The sequence below is a fragment of the Alosa sapidissima genome, chromosome 9, assembly GCF_018492685.1.
Source record: "Alosa sapidissima isolate fAloSap1 chromosome 9, fAloSap1.pri, whole genome shotgun sequence".
Classification (NCBI taxonomy): domain Eukaryota; kingdom Metazoa; phylum Chordata; class Actinopteri; order Clupeiformes; family Clupeidae; genus Alosa; species Alosa sapidissima.
Genome location: NC_055965.1, coordinates 35237847 through 35262758, shown reverse-complemented (window position 1 = coordinate 35262758; position 24912 = coordinate 35237847). Strand labels below are relative to the sequence as shown.

The window sequence follows — 24912 nt, the reverse complement described above, 5'->3', positions numbered from 1 at the left end:
TAAAGGTGTGAAAGCGGTAAGAGAAAATTCACCCGGCGGTTTCGTGTAGACGTACCCTAAAAGTACATCAGCAGGTTCATACAGGAGAGAAGTATGTTGGTCAGGCAAGAGTTTCACTCAAGAGGTCAAAGTCAAACAACACCAGTGCAACTCCCACCTTGTGGTGTGCTGTGAAGTCACTTGGTTGTTGGTGAAATTGTAAACACCCTGAAGTGTCAGTGTACAGAATCATCCTAATGTTGTGTTCCATTTGCCTTGTAAGTGGCAACCATAGATATTAGAAAGCTAGCTCCTGCATTGGGCTCCAGAACGTAGGTAAATAGCGCTGCCATATTCATAGGGGCAACAATCACTGGAGGCCAATGGAGAAACATGTGACTGACTGTAAATCAGACAGGTGTCTCTGATTGCCAGCAAGTTTTGCCCATAGACAGTAAGGTGTTTTGCCCCCAGCAATATGGCGGGCGCGAGGGACCATGCGGTAGCTTTCTAATATCTATGGTGGCAACTGGGAATTACAGTGTGGATGTTTGTGAGGCAAGAGTTTCACTTGAGAGAGTCAAACTCAACTAACACCAGTGCAACTCCCACAACGTGGTGTGCTGTGAAGTCACCCTCCATTCCACCAGGTGGCAGTACTCTGTGTAGATTGTCCATTTGCCTTGTAAGTAACTGAGAAATTACAGCGTGGATATTGCTTTACTCGACTCCAAGATTCAGCCAGAGCTGTGCAACGCTGCAAGAAGTCAGAATTGAGTAAAGCAATATCCACACTGCAATTCTTTCACACAAATATACAGGCATTTGTGGCCGTTTTTGTGAGGTAACCAGGTACACCATGCTGTTGGAGGTGCAAACCAATGATGCATCGCAATTGAGATCACATAGTAAGGAGCTGGCTCAAGGGTTATAAAAGTATTATATCATGTTTATTTGTGTAATGAAAGCACCATTTTTATAGCCATCCATGTGTGTTCACTTCTGGCTCCTTGACTTTCATTTTGGTAACTATAACGAGCTATTTGATGTCTTTAGAACACTAACCATGTGCCTAATGTTGAATATTTTTTACGTTAATCACTCTTAATGAAGTATTGCTATTGTCTGACCAAAGTAAGGTGCCCATGTTGGAGTAACTGATCAAATCAACCGAAACACTTATTGTTTGCACCTCCAAGTGGTCTGTGATGTAAGATTGTGTGAAAGAATTCCAAGTTACCACTTATATGATACTACTGTAACTTCCTATAGAAACAATTCTTTGTTATAACCTCTCTGTACACTTTTCACCGTTTACAATACCTGGGAAACTGTAAAGCTATTTTGAGCCTTGGCAGTGGTTTGAAAATAGTTATTTATTATATAGATATTTGAAAATATTTGTCTTTATGGCATTTTTGTTTTTCAGAATAAATTTCCTTTCCTTCAAGGTTGGATTTCTACTCGTTTTCATCTTTTGGTGATATATCATGATCTCACAATGATTTTCTATCCCTGTTTTTTATCAACTTTGCCAGAGGTGCCAATATTTGTGTTGGGCACAGTAATAACATTCAAAGATTGCCCATATAGAAAAAAAATATTAACATGTATGTGAATCTCATCTCCCTGATATAGGTGGCATGAAAGGATCAGTCATCAAGTCAGTAAACATTGGTCGTAGTGTTATAGTGTTATCCAATTTCGTAGAAGTCCGGAATCAGTCAGTAAACATTGGTCGTAGTGTTATCCAATTGCGTGCAGTGATATTTTCAAATGCAAGCTTGGTGCTGCCCCTTGGGCCATTTCTTTCTAAATTTGGGTCTGGATTTCCAGGCTAAGTGTCATTTTTCCTGCACAATCCTGTAAAAGGCTTTTATCTTCTTGTAACATAGTCTGCCAACAAATTGCAAATTACAAAGAGTAGGCTACATCAGGCTACAATACAAATTTAAAACATATCCAGTCTTACGATTAATCCTTCTGAAAAATAAAATAATGTGTGACTGTAGTTTTGTTAATAGATCATTTTGAAACAGTGCATCATACGCACAAGCATTTTAAGGACCAATGACCAAAAGGAGTTACCTAAAATTGAATGCAACTTCTCATCCTGCATGATAGAGGGCGGTAAACTTGTATGCTCCACTAAAGGCGTCAGTCGAAAAAGAAATGCCATTGTAAGACGCATCAGAAATTATATATATATATATATAGCCTCGGAAACATAGAGACGTCGAGCTATATCCTCACTTAAAGGAGCTTGTGTGGACAAATAGGGTGAAGAGTTAAATGGCAATGATATTATTACATACTCGTTAATCTGACTCCATTTGATTAATAATTTGTATCACCAATCAATTACCAAGTAACTCGTTTATCAGCTATGGAGGAGAATGGCATGGCACACTACGAGAATTGAAGATATACTATTGGTAGACAAATGAACAATTTAATAGGCATTCAGTCTTAAAGGTAAATGTAACCAATATCACTTCAGTTGAATGTTGAAGTAAACTCACAGGGTCTACTGTAACAAAGTAGCAAATGGTAACAAAGGAAACTTAACCAATTCACAGAGGTAAACTTGACAAGATAACAGATACACCAGATAAAACATTACAAACCCAGAGACAGAGAAAGGGTGGGAGAGCGAGAGAGAGAGAGAGAGAGAGACAAAGGGAGACAGAGAGAGGAAGAGGGAGAGAGAGGCAGAAGATCAAGCCACAAGGGCCTAGCTCAAGAGGAGAATGGAGAGGGAAAAGGAGAGAGAAGAGGGAAGAGAAGAAGACAGAAGAGCCCTGGAGGACCAGAGCCTCCACTTGGGCCACCCCCCCGACTCATCAGAGCCGTAATCAGACTGTTGCCCACATTACAAGTATTAATTCAAGACCAAACATGAATGTATTATTCACAACACATATTTACAGAGCAATACTGTATGATAATGAGGTTGGCCTATCTCACCAAAAGACATCAAGTAGGCCCAGGACTGAGTTATCTCTCAGTAGAGGGGCCAGAACAAGGAGCAAATGGTCACTTTATGCATGAGCGGGTGTTGGGGATCTTTGGCCATGGCCAGCTAAGACAATACAGATCAAACACAGGCATCCACACATGTAAATTGAATGCAAAAGGCATTCTTTAGAAATACAGAAGGTTTGGGCAAAAGACGGGCCTTACACCATTATCCTTTTGAAATGCCGTTATCCTTTTGAAATGCCGTTATCCTTTTGATTTTCTGTACATTTTTGCACATTCCAACATAAGGAAGCTGCATAGGAAACTTGTACTTGTCTTATTTTCTAACTATTTTTCCGAGCCTGAGGTAGGCTACAGCTGTTACATGAGGGTCTGGTATCCCTTTGTTATGACGCACTTCCTGACCGTCGCAAAAAGTGAAATGTGACGTGAAGACAAAAGACTGTCCTGAAAAAGTAAGATATAGGCTAGCATAGATGGCCATTACAATGACCAAGATAACAAGCTTATATAAGATTAACTATAGCTGAACAACACTGGTGACCACAACTGCATAATTTCATGGAGTGCTGAAATGTACAATATTTTTGACCAACTGAAACTCATCAAATATGCTTTGTGGTTGTGAACTTATTGCAGTATCATCATAACTATCCCACCTGTGTGTGCATGGTTAACATTCTGAAGTGCAAATTAGTTTAGGCCACAGCACAAATATTTCCATCCAAAAAAAATACAAGTCTAACCTTCAAAGTGCATCAGATTGATTAATTTTCTTCCAGGAGAGTACACGGACCCCCTAGGATGACACAGCTAGCCCAAAAGGACCCTGAACGGACGAAGAAGCATGGACGAAGAAGACGCATGGGCGTCGAAACGTTAGTCGGTTTGCACTGGCTGATAAAAATCACTCAAAGCGTTGTGTGCTCCGGTCCTGCTCCTTGGCTCTTGTTAGACCTTCGGTCTCCTCTTTTGACTTCTGCGTCCTGTTCCGCGAGCACCAACCAGGCTGACGTGACGCCCTTCTACTGTGATGTGACGACGTTTGCACAGAGAGTAACATCAATTTAATGGGTTTCGAGAAAAGAACTATCATTTCCCTCTGCGTAGACAATACCATAGTGACCTTCTATACCATAGTGTCCTGACGTCTGAGGTGTGGAGCAATAGTGTTGTGTTGTAATGGAGGGGTGTGTGTGTGTGTGTGTGTGTGTTTGTAGATGAATGAGGTTCGTCAGCATATGGACTTGAATCACAAGCAAGCCTGCATCGACCTGGAGAACACCACCCAGTGCATCAAACAAGCATTACAGGTATGAGACACACACACACACACACACACAAGCAAGCCTGCATCGACCTGGAGAAGGCGAATGTGTATTGTGTTGTGATATACATTCTTTGTATACACACACACACATACAGTTAAGAACAAAATGATTCATACCCCTGGCAAATATTGATTCAATGTTGATTTTCTCTTTATCGATATGTTTGTTCTGACAAACATTCTGAATTCTGAAAATGACACTACCACATGTCAAAACGTTGTAAGACAATGTGGTAGAAATATGGAATAAAAAAAAGAAGCATTTTCATCTTTTTAAATTTTTAATGAAAAATGGTGTGGTGTAGTACCCTTTTTAAATAATCAAAGGAAACATCTTCATTTACATTCACAGCTCTCAAAATGGTTCTTATAATACCTACCAAGCCTCACCATGTCTCCACAATGATTCTAGACTGCACCTTTTTAACAGCAATCTGGGTTTTGAGTGATTATTTGCCATCCCTCTGGCCTTGTGCTCACTTTTTTGAAGGATTGAGGTCTGGACTATGGCTGGGCCACACTAAAATGTTGGTATTGTTCTTGGTTAACCATTTCTTGCCTTGTTTAGCTGTATGTTTTGGATCATTGTGTGGTTTAATGGTCCAATGCCACCTATTGGGGCAGGTCTCTCGGCAGACAGCCTGATCTTCTCCTCCAAAATTCTCAATTTGCCCCTTGTTTTAGTGTTACCGTTTACTTTGATTAGTTCACCAGGTTCCATTGTCTGAAAAACACCCAAAACTAATACATTTCTATAGCTATTCTCCACATTGTGGATGGTGTTTTGGTGGTTGAAATGTTCACTCCATCTCAAAATGGATCACTTGGTCAGCAAGGTATGTTGCGCTCTAAGCCAGGGTATGCTGTGACACGAAAGTGGCTCTGTTTCAGCATCGCTGTATCACCATGGTGTCTTATGCTGCCAACCAAACCTGGTCGGGAGCAGGTTATGTGCTAAGGTATAGCTCAAATCGTGTAAAACCACCGCCTACTGACTAATCAATTATCTTGAAAATCTCATGTGTAACATTTTGTCATATATCTTACAGCTCCGCCTCTCCAAACATTGTGGATCTCGCAGGTGCTTTAACAATGTTGTGCGTGCAAATATGCCACTATGGACGTGCATACTATACAACATCTGATGACAATCGATGTATTTGATGTTATAGGCTTAAAATGACCTCAGTCTAGATTACGCTATCGATCATAAATGCGGAAGTAATCGTTTTATAATATAGGCAATGTTGTGCGTCTCCACGTTTCACGATTGGCCAACATCATCCCAATTTTTTTAGGAAAACCTGTGCATGAGTCAACGGAGGCCGGACGCACAAACTCAAAGATTGGGTTAAACGGGAGTTTATTTTATCTGAATTGAACAACTTTGTTTGCCAAAACTACCCTCACATCAGTTTAAATTTGGTAGGCTTTGAATGGGCACCAAACAACTATGGTCCTCTTGAATCTATGTGTCAGTGTATAGAACAAATCAACACCTGGATGTCTCAAAAATTTCTTCAGCTGAACAAAGAAAAAACTGAAGTAATTATATTTGGTAAAAAGGAGGAAAGACTTAGGGTTGCCACTCTCCTTTACACAAAAGGGTTGAAGGCAAAGGATACAGTTAAAAATCTTGGTGTATTAATTGACAGTGATCTAAATTTCAACAGCCACATGAAAGCGACAACTAAATCAGCTTTTTACCACCTCAAAAATATTGCCAGACTCAGAGGGCTGATGTCAAAATATGACTTAGAAAAGCTCATTCATGCATTTATCTCCAGCAGGGTTGATTACTGCAATGGACTGTTCACAGGCCTTCCTAAAAAGACTATTAAACAGCTTCAGATGATACAAAATGCAGCAGCTAGGATTCTAACAAAAACTAAAAGAACTGACCACATTACTCCAATTCTTAAGTCCTTGCACTGGCTTCCAGTAAGTCACAGAATTGACTTTAAAGCTCTATTGCTTGTTTATAAATCAGTAAATGGAGCAGGACCTAAATACCTGTCAGACATGCTTCAGCAGTACACACCTTCTCGTCCTCTCAGGTCCCAGGTGAAAAACCTGCTAGTAAAACCTACTGTTAGAACTAAACATGGTGAAGCAGCTTTTAGCTGCTATGCGGCTCAGCTGTAACCTGGCTAGCGCCACCACTTCTCAATGAGACGTGGTCTGGGAACCAAACGTTCATTTTCTCATATTTGAAAAAAATGGCCAGATCCGTTTATTGGGTGCCACGGATGTCTATCAAATACGTCTGTGCATAGCTCATCATCGTCTTGCTTTCCCCCCTGTTCTGAGATTGGTTCCCTATATGAGGCAAAAATTAAGGCAGTAGTTTCCAGTCTGCCTTAGCAGCGTGAATCAAATCACGTGCAAGGCAGCATGGGAACACCCTGGCTAGCTCAGCTGTGGAATCAACTTTCGGATGACATCAAAAAGACCCAACTGTAGCCAGTTTTAAATCTAGACTTAAGACCAAACTGTTCTCAGATGCTTTCTGCTAACTGTGCCGAGTTACAAATTCTGAATCTACCTTGATAATTATTCTACTATATCTTTTATTACTTTTTTTTACTACTTTTGCCTTTGTTTTTTGCTTACTAATTATCCTTTATTTTTAAAAAGAAGAGCCCCCCTCCCCCCCAACACTGGGATTTAAATACACAGGCGCTCAGCCAATTAACCAATCCAATAGACCCACTAATAGACCTCTGAAGTTCGCCTACAAAAAAGAACCAAAACGGCCATCTTTGCCCATATAAGGAGATCCGGTTGTTAATTGAAGCTAACTACCTATGGCAAGTTGCATTGCAAGTTAGCTCTGGGGTAGCAAAAATCTAAGTGTGCCACCTTCACATACCGGAGATCACAGTATCCACTCGAAGGCAGAGGACAAGGGGTACTTGGCCCATTGTGAGACTCAAAATGAAAGCCTACTGTACATATATAAAAAAGTAACATACAGACAAAGACATAATAGAACCCATTTTCACCTGAGGGGTGTTTCACAAAGGCAGAATTAAGACATCCAAAATAAGTGATAAAGCGAGGATTGACATAGCGTTGTTTGGTCATCCTAGCACAACTCGTGTCACTAGCGCCAATCCAGGATGAGTAGGAGCAACTATGTCAAGCCAGGTGTAAGTAATTCAGGATGTGTGCGCGTTCTCGTTTCTGCTCAAAAGAGCCCACAGTTGGAATTTAAAAAATGCAGAATATAGAATCATTCACACAAAGTGAAAAACCGCTTTTGATACACTAACAATGAGGTAAAGTTTTCCTTTTTTGAATGGGAAATCATGGCCATTTCTGTAAAACAGCGGGAGTAGGTGTGGTAGACCAACTGAATGCAAATTTATGCATGCACCCACGTGTGAGTGCTTCCTTATCTCGGTATGCGTCGTCATTAAGAAAGCGCTTGTCACTGCTAAGATGCACATGTACGACTCTGTATTGGCTTTACAACCGAATTTGTTGAAAACACCTTTTCCCCTCCATTTCTTATCAACTACTACAGTTGGCTATTCATCAAACGTCTATAAACAAAAGAAGCAAACAATGAGTATGTTATTAATTATAAGGCTATCACAATGTGTGTATCACCTGTGTGTATGTTCCTCTTTGTTACCTCTCTATCTATTCATCATATCACAAAATATGTTTCTTGTTTGTTCTTGAATTTTTAATCAAACATGTCGATTTGTTACAGCATCATAAACACCTGCAATAAAAACAGCAATGAACAATTGTCTGTAGACATCCGCAACACATTGTACATTGTACTACTTCAGGGCTGTGACATGGCTGTCAGTAGACACTTTCTGCAGCCAAACACAAGGGTACAGGATGGATACAAAATGCATTGACATGCACAGCCTAGTGAGTTCCTGGCACACGGTGTGTCAGCAGAACAGGCTACAGGGTATATTTGCCATTACACCTCAGTCCAACAGTTGGTGGTAATGCACTCCGTTTGCAAACTGCCAAAAAAAAAGCTGAAAAAGGGTTCGCTGGCCTCTTTTTTCTTCAGTTTGCAAACGGAGTGCATTACCACCACCATCTGCTGGATGGCTGTTCTGGCCTCCGTGTGAATAAGGCGAATTGAATCTGTTGATGTTAGAATGATGCTGTAGGTTGCCACTCTGACTACACTGAGTGAGTACTGCCTCCCTGTGGCATGGAGGATGTATCTAACTTCATCAAACCTGGTGACTTCCTTGCACACCATGTTCAGGGACTAGAATGGTGGGAGTTGCACTGGTGTTGTCTGAGTTTGACCTCTCGAGTGAAACTCTTGTCTCAGAATTCTGTGTGGCGGCCATTCTCCTATGTGACTGAGCTGGTGTCGTTTGAGTGTGCTCATGTGAGTGAAACTCTTGTTACACTGAGTGCACTTATATGGCTTCTCTCTTGTGTGAGTGCGCTGATGTACTTTGAGATTACTGCTTTGGCAGAAACCCTTCCCACATTGAGCACATTGATACGGCCTCTCTCCTGTGTGAATGCGCTGATGTACTTTGAGATTATGATTGAAAGTGAAAGTCTTGCCACACTGAGTGCAGCAGTATGGTTTCTCTACTGTGTGTATGCTCTGATGTTTTTGCAACGCAGACCAAAACTGGAAGGATTTGCCACAGACAGAGCAGAGGTAATGCTTTGGTTTCCTCGTCTCAGTGTGCAAGATGGACGAGGAGAGATAAGATCCTTTTCCTGTGAAACACAAAAAAGGAAGAAACAGTCACCTAATCAAACAAATACTGGACCAGGTCAGTTTTAAGTTGCAGCTGTTGCAGTACTGCAGCTGAAGAGATACACAATTCTGTTCTGTTCTCTCCTGAGTGAATGTGCTGGTGTCGATTGAGCGTTTCTTTTCAAGTGAAACCCTTTCCACATTGAGTGTAGTGGTACGGGCTCTAAAATCTGAAGGACCAGTGAAACTCATTCTGCAGTAGGAACAGGAGTGTGATCTGTATGAATGGACTGGTATACGTATAAGTATATGTACTCTTTTGATCCCGTGAGGGAAATTTGGTCTCTGAAATTTGGTATCCCAATCCGTGAATTAGTGAAACACACACAGGACAAACTAACGCGGAGCAGTGAGCTGTCTGCTACAGCGGCACTCGGGGAGCAGTGAGGGGTTAGGTGCCTTGCTCAAGGGCACTTCAGCCGTGGATGTGGGCATGGGAGAGCAGTGAGGGGTTAGGTGCCTTGCTCAAGGGCACTTCAGCCGTGGATGTGGGCATGGGAGAGCAGTGAGGGGTTAGGTGCCTTGCTCAAGGGCACTTCAGCCGTGGATGTGGGCATGGGAGAGCAGTGAGGGGTTAGGTGCCTTGCTCAAGGGCACTTCAGCCGTGGATGTGGGCATGGGAGAGCAGTGAGGGGTTAGGTGCCTTGCTCAAGGGCACTTCAGCCGTGGATGTGGGCATGGGAGAGCAGTGAGGGGTTAGGTGCCCTGCTCAAAGGCACTTCAGCCGTGGATGTGGGCATGGGAGAGCAGTGAGGGGTTAGGTGCCTTGCTCAAGGGCACTTCAGCCGTGGATGTGGGCATGGGAGAGCAGTGAGGGGTTAGGTGCCTTGCTCAAGGGCACTTCAGCCGTGGATGTGGGCATGGGAGAGCAGTGAGGGGTTAGGTGCCTTGCTCAAGGGCACTTCAGCCATGGATGTGGGCATGGGAGAGCAGTGAGGGGTTAGGTGCCCTGCTCAAGGGCACTTCAGCCGTGGATGTGGGCATGGGAGAGCAGTGAGGGGTTAGGTGCCTTGCTCAAGGGCACTTCAGCCGTGGATGTGGGCATGGGAGAGCAGTGAGGGGTTAGGTGCCTTGCTCAAGGGCACTTCAGCCGTGGATGTGGGCATGGGAGAGCAGTGAGGGGTTAGGTGCCTTGCTCAAGGGCACTTCAGCCATGGATGTGGGCATGGGAGAGCAGTGAGGGGTTAGGTGCCTTGCTCAAGGGCACTTCAGCCGTGGATGTGGGCATGGGAGAGCAGTGAGGGGTTAGGTGCCCTGCTCAAGGGCACTTCAGCCGTGGATGTGGGCATGGGAGAGCAGTGAGGGGTTAGGTGCCTTGCTCAAGGGCACTTCAGCCGTGGATGTGGGCATGGGAGAGCAGTGAGGGGTTAGGTGCCTTGCTCAAGGGCACTTCAGCCGTGGATGTGGGCATGGGAGAGCAGTGAGGGGTTAGGTGCCTTGCTCAAGGGCACTTCAGCCATGGATGTGGGCATGGGAGAGCAGTGAGGGGTTAGGTGCCTTGCTCAAGGGCACTTCAGCTGTGGATGTGGGCATGGGAGAGCAGTGAGGGGTTAGGTGCCTTGCTCAAGGGCACTTCAGCCGTGGATGTGGGCATGGGAGAGCAGTGAGGGGTTAGGTGCCTTGCTCAAGGGCACTTCAGCTGTGGATGTGGGCATGGGAGAGCAGTGAGGGGTTAGGTGCCTTGCTCAAGGGCACTTCAGCTGTGGATGTGGGCATGGGAGAGCAGTGAGGGGTTAGGTGCCTTGCTCAAGGGCACTTCAGCCGTGGATGTGGGCATGGGAGAGCAGTGAGGGGTTAGGTGCCTTGCTCAAGGGCACTTCAGCCGTGGATGTGGGCATGGGAGAGCAGTGAGGGGTTAGGTGCCTTGCTCAAGGGCACTTCAGCCGTGGATGTGGGCATGGGAGAGCAGTGAGGGGTTAGGTGCCTTGCTCAAGGGCACTTCAGCCGTGGATGTGGGCATGGGAGAGCAGTGAGGGGTTAGGTGCCTTGCTCAAGGGCACTTCAGCCGTGGATGTGGGCATGGGAGAGTGGTGCTCAACCACTTTTCCCCGCCCACATTTTTCCTACGGGTCGGGGATCGAACCGGCAACCCTTTGGTTACAAGCCTGAAGCCCTAACCAGTAGGCCACGGCTGCCCCCAAAATTGATGTAGCAAGCAGGAATTGAGCCTCGGTGTCCCGGTCAGAACTCCTGCATTGTACAGTGATCTGCTACTTACTGAGCTAACTGAGATAATTTCCCTTGATGTGGTGGTTTTGTATAACCTGACTCTCGCCAGATGAATTTAGCTCCGCCTAGCTCCACTCACATCCATCTGGGATCGGTTCTGTTGAGAGTGATTTCAGCACCAGATTGTGACATAGCGTAGAAGCGACTGTGAGACTGTTCTCAGCGTCACGGGTTGGCTTCAATGCGAGTGGTTGAAGTAGCACGTCAATAGATGACGGACAAGTGGCTTATCCAATCTTATGCAAGGATTTTTTAATAAGGCCCAGCCTTCTGAAGCACCACTCCAATGGATCGATCCCAGATGGATGAGTGGAGCTAGGCAGAACGAAATTCTGGCGAGAGTCAGGTTAGGTTTTGTATTCCCTATAATACAAAAACTGGTTTGGTCTGTCACGCTACAGTAAGAACAAGCTGAGCTACACATCACCATGTACCCTCCAGTAAAAATCTAAGAGATGGTGGAGAGTGGACAAATTAGAGGAAAATGATAATGGCATCAGTGCGAGGGACTCCATGACAGTACTACAACAAACATGTTCCCAAGGGTCTTATGTTCTTAGGGGTCATGTGTTCCCAGGGGTTCTATGTTCACAAGGGTCCTATGTTTATAGGGTTCTATGTTCTTAATAGTCCTATGTTCCCAGGGTCCATTGGGCCTCATTCACCAATATCTTCCTAAGAACTTTCTTAACAGTGTTCTTAAGAAGGTCCTACAAAAACTTTTCACAAAGCCGTTCTAAAACCTCAGGGTACTATGACCCCTAGTTCCTATGGTCCTGGGGTACTATGACCCCCTAGTTCCTATGGTACTATGACCCTGGGAATATAGGGATGACTCCTCCTTTACAGGAACAGAGAAAGGAGTGGTATATTTATTATTAATAAACTGCTGGAGTGCGACTTTAAAGTCTGGTGACGTCTCTTACCATTCTCAGATTGGTCTGCATCTCTGCAGTTCTCTACGTTTATCTCTCGTGCTTCCTGTGATTGACGGTAGTCCACCTGCATCCCTGTTGCCCTCTTCAACTGGGCCGGAGACACATGGTCTGTAGGGGTCGGGTCTGATTTAACGCTGAAGACTGGAGCCGTGTTTGATTGTTCATCCTAAAACACATGGAGGAAGTGAGAAATGCAACAACTCTACGCAACACATGTGCACACACACACATAGTGAGAAATGCAACAACTCTACGCAACACATGTGCACACACACACATAGTGAGAAATGCAACAACTCTACGCAACACATGTGCACACACACACATAGTGAGAAATGCAACAACTCTACGCAACACATGTGCACACACACACATAGTGAGAAATGCCATGTGGGATAATTTTTTATTTTTCTCATTGAATGTTTAGTATACCTTATATACATGTAGTGAAATCTAATTGCCATCTCCTTACTCTGACCCTTGTGTTTTCTGAAACTTCTATGTTGGAATGTTTAGTTAAATTAACCCCTGTGTCACCGAACTGTGGGTAACCCTCAGGATGGGGGGTCGTAAACATTTCTTATCTCTTAAAATACCAGATGGTTAAGTGATCACTGGAGGGTGACAACTTTTTTCTGTGATTTTCCGTGGGTGTGTGTTAAGGGTATAAGAGTTGGCTTCACCCACAGATGGGTGGGCTTGTTACTTTGACATTTCATGTGCGTAACATGCTCCCGGCGTCGTGAATAAAGCTGCAGTCTCACACCAGTTGTCTTGGAGTAATTTTGACCACAGCCATATTAAACCATATTATGCACACACACACACATCAAATATCCAACACAGTACCTGGGTCTGTTTGGTTTTAACGTCTGCAGCTGAAGAGGAGGTCTGCTGTGTTCTGGGGTCAGCTCTCTCTACAGGAGAAAACAGAACAGACTTTAACATTCACATCAATTCATTCAGCAGACAAGTAATGAACACATTTCTACCAGGTGAGCGCAAGTTAGGTTGAGCAGGTGTGTGTGTGTGTGTTTATTTAACGTTAAGCTATTGATGTATTCTGCTTAGTTTAGTTGAGCAGGTGTGTGTGTGTGTTTATTTAACGTTAAGCTATTGTATTTTGCTTAGTTAGGTTGAGCAGGTGTGTGTGTGTGTTTATTTAACGTTAAGCTATATTATTCTGCTTAGTTTTTCTTTCTTTTCTCCCTTTTTGGCTTGAGCTAATTTTTGTAAACAAATACCACCAACATGGTTGTGGGGCAATAAAGTCTGTCTATCTATCTATCTATCTATCCATCCATCCATCCATCCATCTCTGATTGGCTCTGATCCAGAGACCCAACCCTACTCTACCTCTGATTGGCTCTGACCCAGAAACCCAAACCTTCTCTACCCCTGATTGTTAAAATTGTTAGCCTGATGTTGTCATACTCAAATTCTAGTCAGAATATGAGTCTGATACTGCTCCATTGGGACATAATTATGGGACGTGTTTCAACCAATACAGGGGGGGAATGCCTCTGCACTCAATTGGATAGACCTAACCAATCAGAGCAACGAAATAGCTTACCGTGAGATGTAGGAAGAACACACAAACCATCCTTCTTCTCCACAAATGCCTTCACATTGTTTTCTGGTCTTTTGTAAAAGTTATTGGGCCGTCAATATCTCCTACAACACTCATTAGCGAAATCTAAGGGATATGTAGTAGGCTATTAGGAAAAAACTGATAGCCTATATCCCCTCCGTTTTTAAAAATAAAGGCCTTTCCCAGCTGTTTATCAGAAATTTCAAACGAACGAATTTCACATCTCAACTTTGGCCAACGTTTTCAGAAATAATCATTTTCAGTGATAAAACCTCATTGAAAAAATATGCATTTTCCATATGGGGTCTTAGACGCCATCTGTCTCCTTCTAGCCACAGCGTTTTTGTTGCAAACATAATCAACCCAAGCGTGCTCAGATGATGTAATAGACGAGGCGCTGCTGCTCACCTGTCTATCATCGTAAAGTCCGATTTGATTGCTCCGCCCAGCTCTGGTGCGAGCATAGTTGTTCCACAACGGAGTAATGCCAGACTGAACTTCCCGACCTCAAATGTTGTGGGCGGGACTAAGTTCGGCTGGCACCCAGGCTATAAAATTGTGTGTATGTCTGTGTGTGTGTGTGTGTGTGTGTGTTCCTCCCCACAACTCCTTACCATACTGGCTGCACTCCTCATATCCATGAACAGCATTCTCTTCTTTAATCCCAGACACTGGAGCGTCCAGAAGGGTCTGACTGTGAGACGAGACCATCAGATTTTGACCGTCAGGCGACATCATCTGTTCTGACCAGTCCAGCGGCTCATCAGCTGCCGTCAGCTGGTCTGATTGGAGAGGAGAGCTGGGACTCTTGATTTGCTGCAAAACACATAACAGATGTTAGAATGTGTGAGAAAAGTGTGTAGGGTGTGTGTGTAAGTGTGTATGTTTGTATATAAGCAAGGTGCATGGAATCCTGATTTGCTGCAAAAACACACAACAGACGTAAAGAGTATACATCCTTCATATCTAGTCGATTAGACCAGTGTTTCTCAAACTATGGGCCGCGACCGGCAGCTGTCCACGACGAAAAGACTGCTGGTCCGCAGAGCTGCAGAGTCAAATTATGCCCAGCGCTTCAGTCACTCGTATGATGACCACGGACCGACAGAAATAGAAAGAGTATTGTAGACTATAGTCAGATTTGAATATAAATTGGCCAACCTGTTGAAAGGCTTTGACGGATTTTTTCAACTTCAATAAAAACAGAGCCGAGACTGGATAACTGTCTAGCATTGAGTATTGTAGGCTACAGTTAGATTTGAATATAGCATCGAGTATTGTAGGCTATAGTTAGATTTGAAGATAGCATTGAGTATTGTAGGCTATAGTTAGATTTGAATATAACATGGCCAAAAGCTATTGTAGCCTAATTATTCTTCCTGTTTAATAAAGATTTAGGTGTAAATCTGTGATTTACACCTATCTACTCCTGCTGTTTTACCGCTGTTTACCAAACACAAAAGCTGGTAGTTGTGCATCTTGAATGAAAGTCATTTAATTAAAAAGCAGCCATATAATTGCTGTTGTTTTGAGAAGTATTTTTCATGCAATAATCATGCAACCATGCTGAGATACACTCTGACGTGCAATGAAACTACTGTAGTTATATTTTACATTAGTAAAGCAGTCCTCTGAGGTGCATGTTTTCACAAACATTTTGTGAACAATGTATTTTAAACCTTGACTGTTTTGAAGAGCATGTATAACAATATAGCAGGCTATAATAATAATAATAATGGTGGTGATAATCAAAATGGTGTTATGCATACCCATATAGATAGCTTTTTTGGCCAAACCTTAGACTGGGGAGGGGGGTCGTGTTTATTGACGATAAAGTCTGCCGTGACCAAACAAGTTTGAGAAAGTAATTTCCTAGTTCCAACCAGTTCCTAATGTAGTGTGTGTGTGTGTGTTCATCTTACCTTGATCTGGATTTCCCCAATGTGTGGCCTCTCATTCGCATCCTGATCACTGCTGGGGGGTTAGAGGGAGCTGTTAGTGATTTCAGCTAGTCTTGAATGTCTCGACTTGAAAAGAGATCCTTTTCATACTTGAATAGATTTATTTTTTTTGCTGTGAGTGTGTGAAACAGGTGTGTGTGTGTGTGTGTGTGTGTGTGTGTGTGTGTGTGTGTGTGTGTGTGAGAGAGAGAGAGAGAGCATGTGTGTGTGTGCTGAGTACCTATTGCTTTGTTGCAGCTGTTGACACAGGTCTCTTAGTTCAGTCTTCAGCAAAACCACAGTCTACACACACACACACACACTTAACTGCATTAATCACATCTACACATTAATTAAACAAATTTACACACACACACACACACATTCACTAGAAGAGAACTATTATATTGTATCTTATTAATTTGGCAGACACTTGACTTACAGCAATAGAATAACATTTGAGTTCCAGAGCTCCAGCAATAGAATAACATTTGAGTTCCAGAGCTCCAGCAATAGAATAACATTTGAGTTCCAGAGCTCCAGCAATAGAATAACATTTCAACTACAGTGTAGTTTAATTGCATCTGCATCTGTCGGTACTAATACTAATGGCTATGCTTATCTAACACTATGTTTTAAGTGCTTGTGAAAGTATGGAAGGAGAAGTGGTAGAGTAGGAGGGAGAGGAGGGAGGAGAGAATTCTGCCAGTAAGATGTGCTACAATTAACTGATTACTCACTCTCACACACTCACCTGGTTGGCCTGTATCAGTGAGTAGTGTTTCTCCTCCAGGTGTTTCTGCAGTTCATCGATCTTCAGCTTCAGCTGCTTGTTTGACTCCACCTGCTCTGTCAGGCTCCGCCCAGTCTCCGCCTCCTTCTCTTCCAGACGGCGAATCAACATGCAGAGCTCCTGGTTCTTAACCACTTCATGCTGATAAAGGCAGAAACACATCAAGCATGTTAGATCACTCACACACACACACACACACACAGTTCATCAGAGGTCTTAGAGGTGATAGATATCAGTGTAGTGCCATCTGCCCGAAATTGAATGGTCGCCCATGGATACCCACGGTTACGAGTCATAAAGATAAATATTTTAATGATATTCGGGTCATTTGCGGGCAGGTCAGTTAAAATGAGTTAAATGAACTTGTCACATAGGCTACCTGTGTGACCTATCTACCTGTGTGACCGAAGGATGAAGATGGTGACGGGAGAGAAGCTGGAGACGCGAGAAGTTAAAATAATAAAGACACCCCTCCAGGAAAAGCCATATATGGGAAATATTGGGAAAGGTTCTTAACCATTAGGACCCTAGACTGTTTTAAGGGCATTTTCACTACCTTTAGTTATTAAAGAGCATTTTCACTACCTTTAGTTATTAAGGGCATTTTCACTACCTTTAGTTATTAAAGAGCATTTTCACTACCTTTAGTTATTAAGGGCATTTAGTTGTGAGTTGGGCAGGCAAGCTCAGTGTCAGCAGAGGGTAGTGGACAGACCACTGCTATTGGAGCTGGAGCAGGGCAGTCAAACCTGTTGTAGAAGTTCAACAGGTTCGGCCCAGAGCCATATAAAGGTACCTGTTGTAGAAGTGGTTCAGCTGGTTCGCCCTGTCCAGATCTCCCTTCACAGAGCTGATACTCTTCCTCAGGGGGTGTTAAGAAATAAAGGGAAGTTGGGGGGCGCTCTGGCGCAGCAGGCTACAGCGTCCGTACCATACACGGGTCCGAGGGACCCAGGTTCGAGTCCGACCTGCGGTCATGTCCCGATCCCACCCCATCTCTCTCTCTCATTCACTTCCTGTCTGTCTTCACTGTCCTATCATAATAAAGGCAAAAAGCCCAAAAATATACTTAAAAAAAGAAAAGAAATAAATGGCAGAAATAAATGCCATTTTTATTTAGTGATAAAAAAATGACCATTCTGCGCTGACTTGACCCGAGTTTACGCGTTAGCCTGTGTGTACACTAATGATGATTCTCCACAACAACTTTTTATTGTGTTGCCATGAACAAAATAAAGGCAAAAAAGTTTTTATTATGACCGCCGCTAGCGAAGCGGTCATGTAATGATTGTCAGTCTTCTACTTCCTGAATTTGTGGTCAACGATACCCGGGACACATGAAATTTGGTGGGTATGTAGCCCCACTAGACTTTTACGAAAACATTTCGTTTCGTCCCCGGGGGCCACTCCCCCCGTGCTGGGCCCCCTGAACCGCAAAAAAAGTAGTTTTTCCTAAATAACTACCTGAACCGTGGCACTGAGAATGAAGAGTCTTATGGTATGTTGGTCTCAAGGGCCCACATCAACCTGGCCCATAATCACTCATTTGTGATTTGCATCCCCCCCATAAAAAATTAAAATGCAATATTATTCTGCTTTAATCGCCCCTATCTTCAGTTAAGATGTTCAGAACTGCACCAAATTTTATGTGTATGATTGACCTGGCATTCTCTGGGGGTATGCCAAGTTTCGTAGAATTTCATCCATGGGGGGGGTCTAAAAAAATTTAGGTTATGTGTACATTTAGTGACTGTACACTCATTGGCCTGTAGATGGCGGTGCACACATATACACATGCACACACACACAGGCACGCACATACTATCGGTATTAGAATGGCCAATACATAATTACAAATTCAGTAGGATTAAATGAAAGCCAAATATTCATCATCATCATCATGCCTGCATTTCCAGTATTGGCAATGTAGTCGTTTGTCCACTAGATGGCGCATCGTTGCAGTGAGACGTAATTTTGTTGGAAGTTAAAAGTGGGTTGGAAAAACAATGGACGCTTCCTACAAGGACTTTACCGCAGAGAACGTCTAATAAGGATAGGACGATGTACACATGAAATGTAATTCCCATTTCTTCTTGAAGCCTGAATGTGAGAATGTTTATCGGACATGCTTGGTTTTTACTGCAGGTACGTTAATCTTATAATATCAATAAGGACCTAGGTACAATAATGTTACCGTTAGCGTTGGTTGAGTGATGGAGGCCAATTTGGTTGATTGCATTTGTAGAAAACTATAAATGCGGTTATACCAAGCAAATTGATAGCAGCACTGTAATTGTATCTTTCGACTGTCATTTGTTGCACGTGCTACAAAAATCATTCTGTGCAATGGAAGATTTACCAACGTTACACCGGTCTGATACAGTTTTGCCTATACATGCGTGAGACTGAGACGCCTGTTTATTTTGTTTTAAGTGCGTGCAGGGTGTGAGAGGGGAATCGATGTGCTTTGGTAGTTGTAGTCTGTGAAATTAAAAAGCACATGTGTGAGAATTATCCAAACAATGACACCTTCATTTCATTATGGCTGCTTTAGCAACACACCTTAAACTACTGTGTAGTGGGTCCCATTTAGAAGTGGCTACTTCATTCGCGCTTTCCTTGACTCATGGAGCTGCGTGAATTATTACAACTTTTCGCCACGATATGGCAGTTTAAGTCCGCTTGATACTGTAAGGCGTAAGCCATTGGTTTCCAAAGGAGATTTTATTTGTGTCGCCAGCATAGCCTATTGACAATTTATGTTGTAAATAGGCCTACCTTATAAGCCTACCTGTAGCTTAGGGAAGCTAACAGCTTTCTATTAGGATCTAGTTTGTTAGTTACAGTTTTGTCAGAACTCCCTGATGCATTTTTGCATTTAGAATAGCCAGAGCGTGGATATCTCAATTGGAAAATTAAACAATATCGGGCGCCTATGGACTAGGCTGGGTGAACCCAGCCTGATCTGCCAGCTATTTATTTTTTGATTTCTTAAAAGATTGAGCTTGGTCTGATGAAAGCCAGACTAGCCATGGACCTCAGTTACACAATGCAAGGGAACATTAATCAGCCTATATTTGCACGAACAATAACAGACAACAGCTCTTCAACTTTGGCCCATTAACATGTGTATTGAACAGTCTAGCGACGCATTTCATCAAGGCCCATTTGGACATGTCAGTTATTTGCACCACTGGTTAGATATAAAACAGCATTTCGTTTCAGACTACTGTTACTTAATTTGTGAATTGACAATAAAGTATCACATGAACTAAAGATGACTGAAATCTTATGTAGAAGAAGAAACATTCACAAAAAAATCCATCCATCCAATAATGACCTTTGTTTTTGATAGCTGTTGAAAACGGCTTGGAACTGACAGAGATGTTTTTTGTTTATTAATAAATAAATAAATAAATAAATAAATAAATAAAAAAAAAAATAACATCTTGCTGATACCTTTTGCTTTTCCCAAATACAATGTAGCCTACAGGTGTAAGTGACCTTTCATCAATCCAGTTGCAATGGATGAACTGTGATGAACTGCCCTACTTGTGATTGTTTTAGAGATTTTAAAGGTTTTATAACAATGCTACAACTTCTTTGGCTATTCTACAATCTATTCACCTTTTCAGGGCCAGCACACTTTCTGTGCAGCCGCGCACACACACACACTCAGGCATGCCAAACAAGCATACACAAAAGTTTCAAGAGTGGGGGATGGAGTAAAAGATGAAGACAAATTGATTAGTGTGATTTATTTTCGCGGAACGGATGTACAGGACTGAGCGGCGGTCATATTTTGTACCGCTATGCGGTACATCTAGTTTGTTAAACAAATTGGGATGCAATGTGAGCCTTGAATTGGATACCATGCAGGAATTTGCTAGGATCTTAAAACCGGATTATGAATATGCTTTGCCATAGAGAAACACATAATAACGTTGGATTATGAACATGCTTTGCCACAAAAACGTGGGGTAAGTCAAGCTATATGAAGTTATTATTGTGCTGTCACTTCATCTGTTTTATAACACAGAAGGATGTACTTGGTATCAAATGATAGCCCTGTTTCTCCTCTTTCATCTGATATGCGTGGCATTGGCATATCTATCCGATCACGGGTCCGCGAGTAATTCAAACGAGAGTAATGGGTGCTCAGGTGAACACAGAGAAGTATAGACTGTAAATATGATGCAATTTGATTTAATTTCATGATTTTTTAAACATTTGCATACTTGATTATACAGACCACCCAGCCTATTGGTATTTTATGATCCCACAGTTGTCTTGCCCATGTTAAACTTTTAGCCTACAGCTGTGAGCATTTGATAAGGGATGTCAAGGGTAAAGGGCACCTTAGGGAATATGGTACACAGACTACGCACAGCCATATGTAGGCTATAGGCAACGGTAGGTTCGCACATTGGTATGCGCATAAAAGTTACCATAGTTAGTTGTATCTGTGAATTTGAACATGTGCATTAACTTCAGTAAAGCTTTATGCTTCATTCAGCATTATAAACCAATTCTTATACTGACGTTTTGACCAGTGATGTATCTCTCTTGCCTTGCTGCCTTCACCATTTCTGTTTTTGAAAGAAAAATGTATTTCAATGGCTTTGAAGTCTTGTCTTAGTGTTTAGCTAATCCTTGTTAGCTGGTTAGGTGCATGCTTGAGCTCTTATTGTCATTCTCTCTCCTGCGCAAACATTATGTCTTACATGTCCAGCTGTGTGTAGTTATACTGTATAAAGTTTTACTGTTTGTTTTATAGAAATGGCCTACTTACACACTGCATGGCAGGCTATAACTTAAAGAACACGTCTTAATTAATATTCTCGGCCCGAGTTTCGGTCGGTTTAAATATCAGGCTGGGCTACTTGTGACCATACCTGCGGACCACTGATAGATGCTGAGCTTGATGGCAGTAATAATGTAGCTAGGTCATCATATCAGATTAAAAAACAAGTTGACTGTGAGAGTGTGTATGTGTGTGTGAGTGTCTTACCTGTAATGCTTGTGTGATGATGATGATGATGATGAATGATGATGTGTGTGTGTGTGTGTGTGTCTTACCTGTAACACTTGTGTGATGATTTGGGTGGCCCTCTCCAGGTCGATGCAGGCTTGCTTGTGACTCATGTCCATATGCTGACTAACCTCATTCATCTACACACACACACACACACACACAATAATAAATCAATTCCGACATAACTGCCAAAAACACTCATATTCTGCCTTCCATGTTCACCCTGCAAATTACTCGTGAGGAAACCTGCTTGAACAGCTGTAGTCACAGCCAGTAGGCTACACGGAAGGCAGAACTGATCTGTGACGGTTTTCAAGACTGCAAGGTAGCTGGAAGAACCCAGACTTCAACCCAGAACTTCAAACAAACTCGAAGACTAACGGTGGTGATTAAAGAATATATGTTCGGCTACCGAGACGCCGGTGGTGTAGAATCCAGAAGGGACATGAAGTTTTCGGTTAAAAAAAAAAAAAATAGAAAAGAAAGAACTGTATTGGGGAACCAGAGCGTCTGCTGTGGCTTCATACTAGTAGCCAATGGTTCACTATTGTTGGCTCAGTTATCATCCCTAGGTAGAAACACTTACGTTAAATAGGCCTAAGGTATTTTCTCCAAACAATATACCCAAGCAGGTGCGACTCCTACCTTCTCCGCGCCAACTCTTCGTAGCCTCACGGAATCGGTGTGGTTTGATAGCGACAAAAGCTTCATGCGCGAGGTCGAACCCTCATGCATGTCGTCTCCCAGCTAAGATTAACAGGTGACTGGTGACTAGAACAAAAAGAGACTACAAGCACCTCAGTGACAAAATAGACAAACGTTTGCCTAGCCACTCACAACAACCAGGCGGCGTTTGTTTTGGTTGATAATTCTTCTTCTTTTGTGTTTTATGGCGGTAGGCAAACCAACTTAAGGTGCATTACCGCCACCGACTGGGCTGGAGTGTGGATCTTCTTCTTTCGTTTATTGGCAGATTACATCGTTTAATTGTTGTATACCGCCACCTCCTGTACAGGAGTGTGTAGAGTGAAACTATTGGAACTTTTGACTACTCAATCAGGAGGGTGTAAAATAAATCTATAAATCATAAATAATAACTAAACAGAAACCAACAAATAAACAACCAATCAAAACCAAAAAATATTCAATTCTTTTCATTAACTCAGTGTCTTTCAGGAAGGTAAATAAGACATTTGCATACCACCACATGCACCAAACATGCATAAACATTGCAAAATCTCCCTTTATGCAGAGCAGAGGCAGCGACTGCTCCATTGAAGTCTGTGACCATAGCTCAGAATTTCACCACATATGCTAAGATCTTGGTTCTATAGAGTTAGGAATGTGAATTTTGGGCACATGTTCATGATTATCAAACCCTTCTGAACATTTCAGGTACATTTTTAGCATTTTTAACCATTCCAATCTGGAGAAAATCGACCTTATATCAGGTGTGCGCCTGATAATTTCTTTCCCTAAACTTAAATTATTACTCTTTATTAATCCAGTTCTTCTAAAAAATGAAAAGAAAAACATAAAACACCTGTGTCATGCATTCCGTTACATTATATATATATATATTAGGAAACTTGATAGTTAGGCCTATTCAAATGTACATAATACATTACAACCTTGTTATGGGAGAACATTTTTACATTGTGTTTGTTAAAAATTACTATCAGCCTACTGTATACAGTACATACACTAGTAGACTATCTGACAAATTGACATACACACACACGCATTGAGCGCTGTGTCCTATTAGCAGAGGTGGACAGAGTACACAGCTTTATTACATGTTATTACTAAAAGTACAGATACCCTTTGCTCAATTTTACTCAAGTACAAGTAAAAGTACAACAGTCAGATGCCTACTTAAGTAAAAGTACTGAAGCACTTGTTTTTAAAAGTACTTGAGTATCAAGAGTACAAGAGTAGCCTACATTTTCTAAATATTGCATTACTACTGCCACAGTGCTTACAGTACATTTATGGAGTTATGAAAAATGTTAATACCTTGGAGAATGTAAAAGGAAAGGAATTGAAAGTAAAATCAAGTCATCTTCATCTTTTTACCATGTTGCCAGGGATGGGCAGTATTTCTAATACATGTATTTAAAATACGTATTTCAAATACAAAATACTATTTTGTAATTGAAACACTTGAAGCGAAAACTATCATTAACTTGTTCAGAAAGTTGAAATAGTCTGGCGAGGTGGGGCCACAGGTTGGCACATTCCCGGGATGGACCTGCTGCGTCTTCATCCATTGTTTCGTCCATGGTTTCGTCTCTTATCTAAATCTGACCATGGAGTTGCTGAAACCTGAAGGTGATTGCTGATAGGCTGTCCCAATCAGTGGCGCCTGCACAATCCAATCACGTTTGAGAGGGAAACAACAAATTGAGGGTTTCTGAGAATTTTCTTTTCCTTTTTTTTTTTTAGAAGAAGTAACTGGTACTCACGGTTATGGATAGAAATGTAGCGGAGTAAAGAGTACAATATTTGCCTCTCAAATGTACTTGAGTAAAGTCATGAGTACTCCCCAAAAATGATACTCGAGTAAAGTACAGATCCCTCAAAATTGTACCTAAGTACTGTACTCAAGTAAATGTACTCTGTTACTGTCCGGCTCTGGCTATTAGTAATTATATTTTCCGCTCTTCGACTCTCCTTCCAAAATCTGGTTGTATACTGTATGTTATAATTGCCCTTTGTCATGATCCACCCAATACTCCTGCCATGCTGATCTTGCATGCTTTAATGAATATCTTAGCTTCAGATTTACTATATGAAACTTGTAGTATTCTATTGTGTTTCAGTGTTTGTTTTGCAAGTTTATCAACCTCCTCACCCCCCTTCACTTCAACATGAGCAGAAAGAAACCTGATTTTAAAATAATTAGCATTTAAATGATACAAAAACATATTCATTTCATGAATTATATCATCTCTTATTGATTTCCCAGTTTTCATGCTTTCTAAAGCTGAATGACTATCAGATAATATGAACTGAGTTAACTTAAATAATTTCCCTCAGATAAATGTTCCTCTAATTCTTGAATTTCCCCTTGGGGATCTATAAAGTATCTATCTATCTATCTATCTATCTATGTCCTTTGTTTGGCTTTTTATGCTTGGGTTTTGAGAAAGTTAGAGAGAAATAGACACTAGCCTACATTCTAAAAAAAAATTGTTATTGTAATCCCAAAACACATCTGAGGTAAGTCTTTCAGAGACAAAAGACGAACGAGAGAGAGTCCAGGAAGTGCGTCCAAACAAAGGGATACCAGATGTTCAATTACGGCAAGAACTACAAGTTTATGTAAATTCT

General features: G+C 42.1%; 2 protein-coding genes and 1 pseudogene across 12 annotated transcripts in view; 2 read left to right on the top strand and 1 right to left on the bottom strand.

The window, feature by feature from the left end:
• The window catches only part of LOC121719848, a 48910-nt pseudogene extending 48861 nt beyond the window's left edge, over positions 1 to 49 (top strand).
• Positions 1 to 24912, top strand: part of LOC121718788 (NACHT, LRR and PYD domains-containing protein 3-like) — a 1510793-nt gene that overhangs the window by 512646 nt on the left and 973235 nt on the right. The window lies entirely within an intron of this gene.
• Positions 7911 to 22484, bottom strand: LOC121718919 (zinc finger protein 235-like). 2 transcript variants are annotated; one of them, XM_042104361.1, is made up of 9 exons: positions 22225 to 22484; positions 21624 to 21716; positions 16506 to 16685; positions 15993 to 16054; positions 15734 to 15782; positions 14426 to 14627; positions 13070 to 13137; positions 12209 to 12386; positions 7911 to 9013 (listed from the first exon to the last, which is right to left on the bottom strand). In XM_042104361.1, the coding sequence occupies exons 1-9, from the start codon at positions 22312 to 22314 to the stop codon at positions 8541 to 8543; spliced, it is 1395 nt and encodes a 464-aa protein (XP_041960295.1). In that variant the 5' UTR covers positions 22315 to 22484; the 3' UTR covers positions 7911 to 8540. The 2 variants fall into 2 exon arrangements, with proteins under 2 accessions (XP_041960295.1, XP_041960294.1); XM_042104360.1 differs by having other exon boundaries at positions 15734 to 15785; positions 22225 to 22483.

Bases quoted from the DNA above. Each gene is read 5' to 3' on its own strand.
- LOC121718919 (XM_042104360.1), bottom strand. From the start codon at position 22,314: ATGCATGAGGGTTCGACCTCGCGCATGAAGCTTTTGTCGCTATCAAAC. The intron at 16,686-21,623 runs GTAAGACACACA...TGCCTTTATCAG, and splicing joins TCATCACACAAGTGTTACAG to CATGAAGTGGTTAAGAACCA. The intron at 9,014-12,208 runs GTAAGAGACGTC...TGTGTTTCACAG, and splicing joins TGCAGACCAATCTGAGAATG to GAAAAGGATCTTATCTCTCC.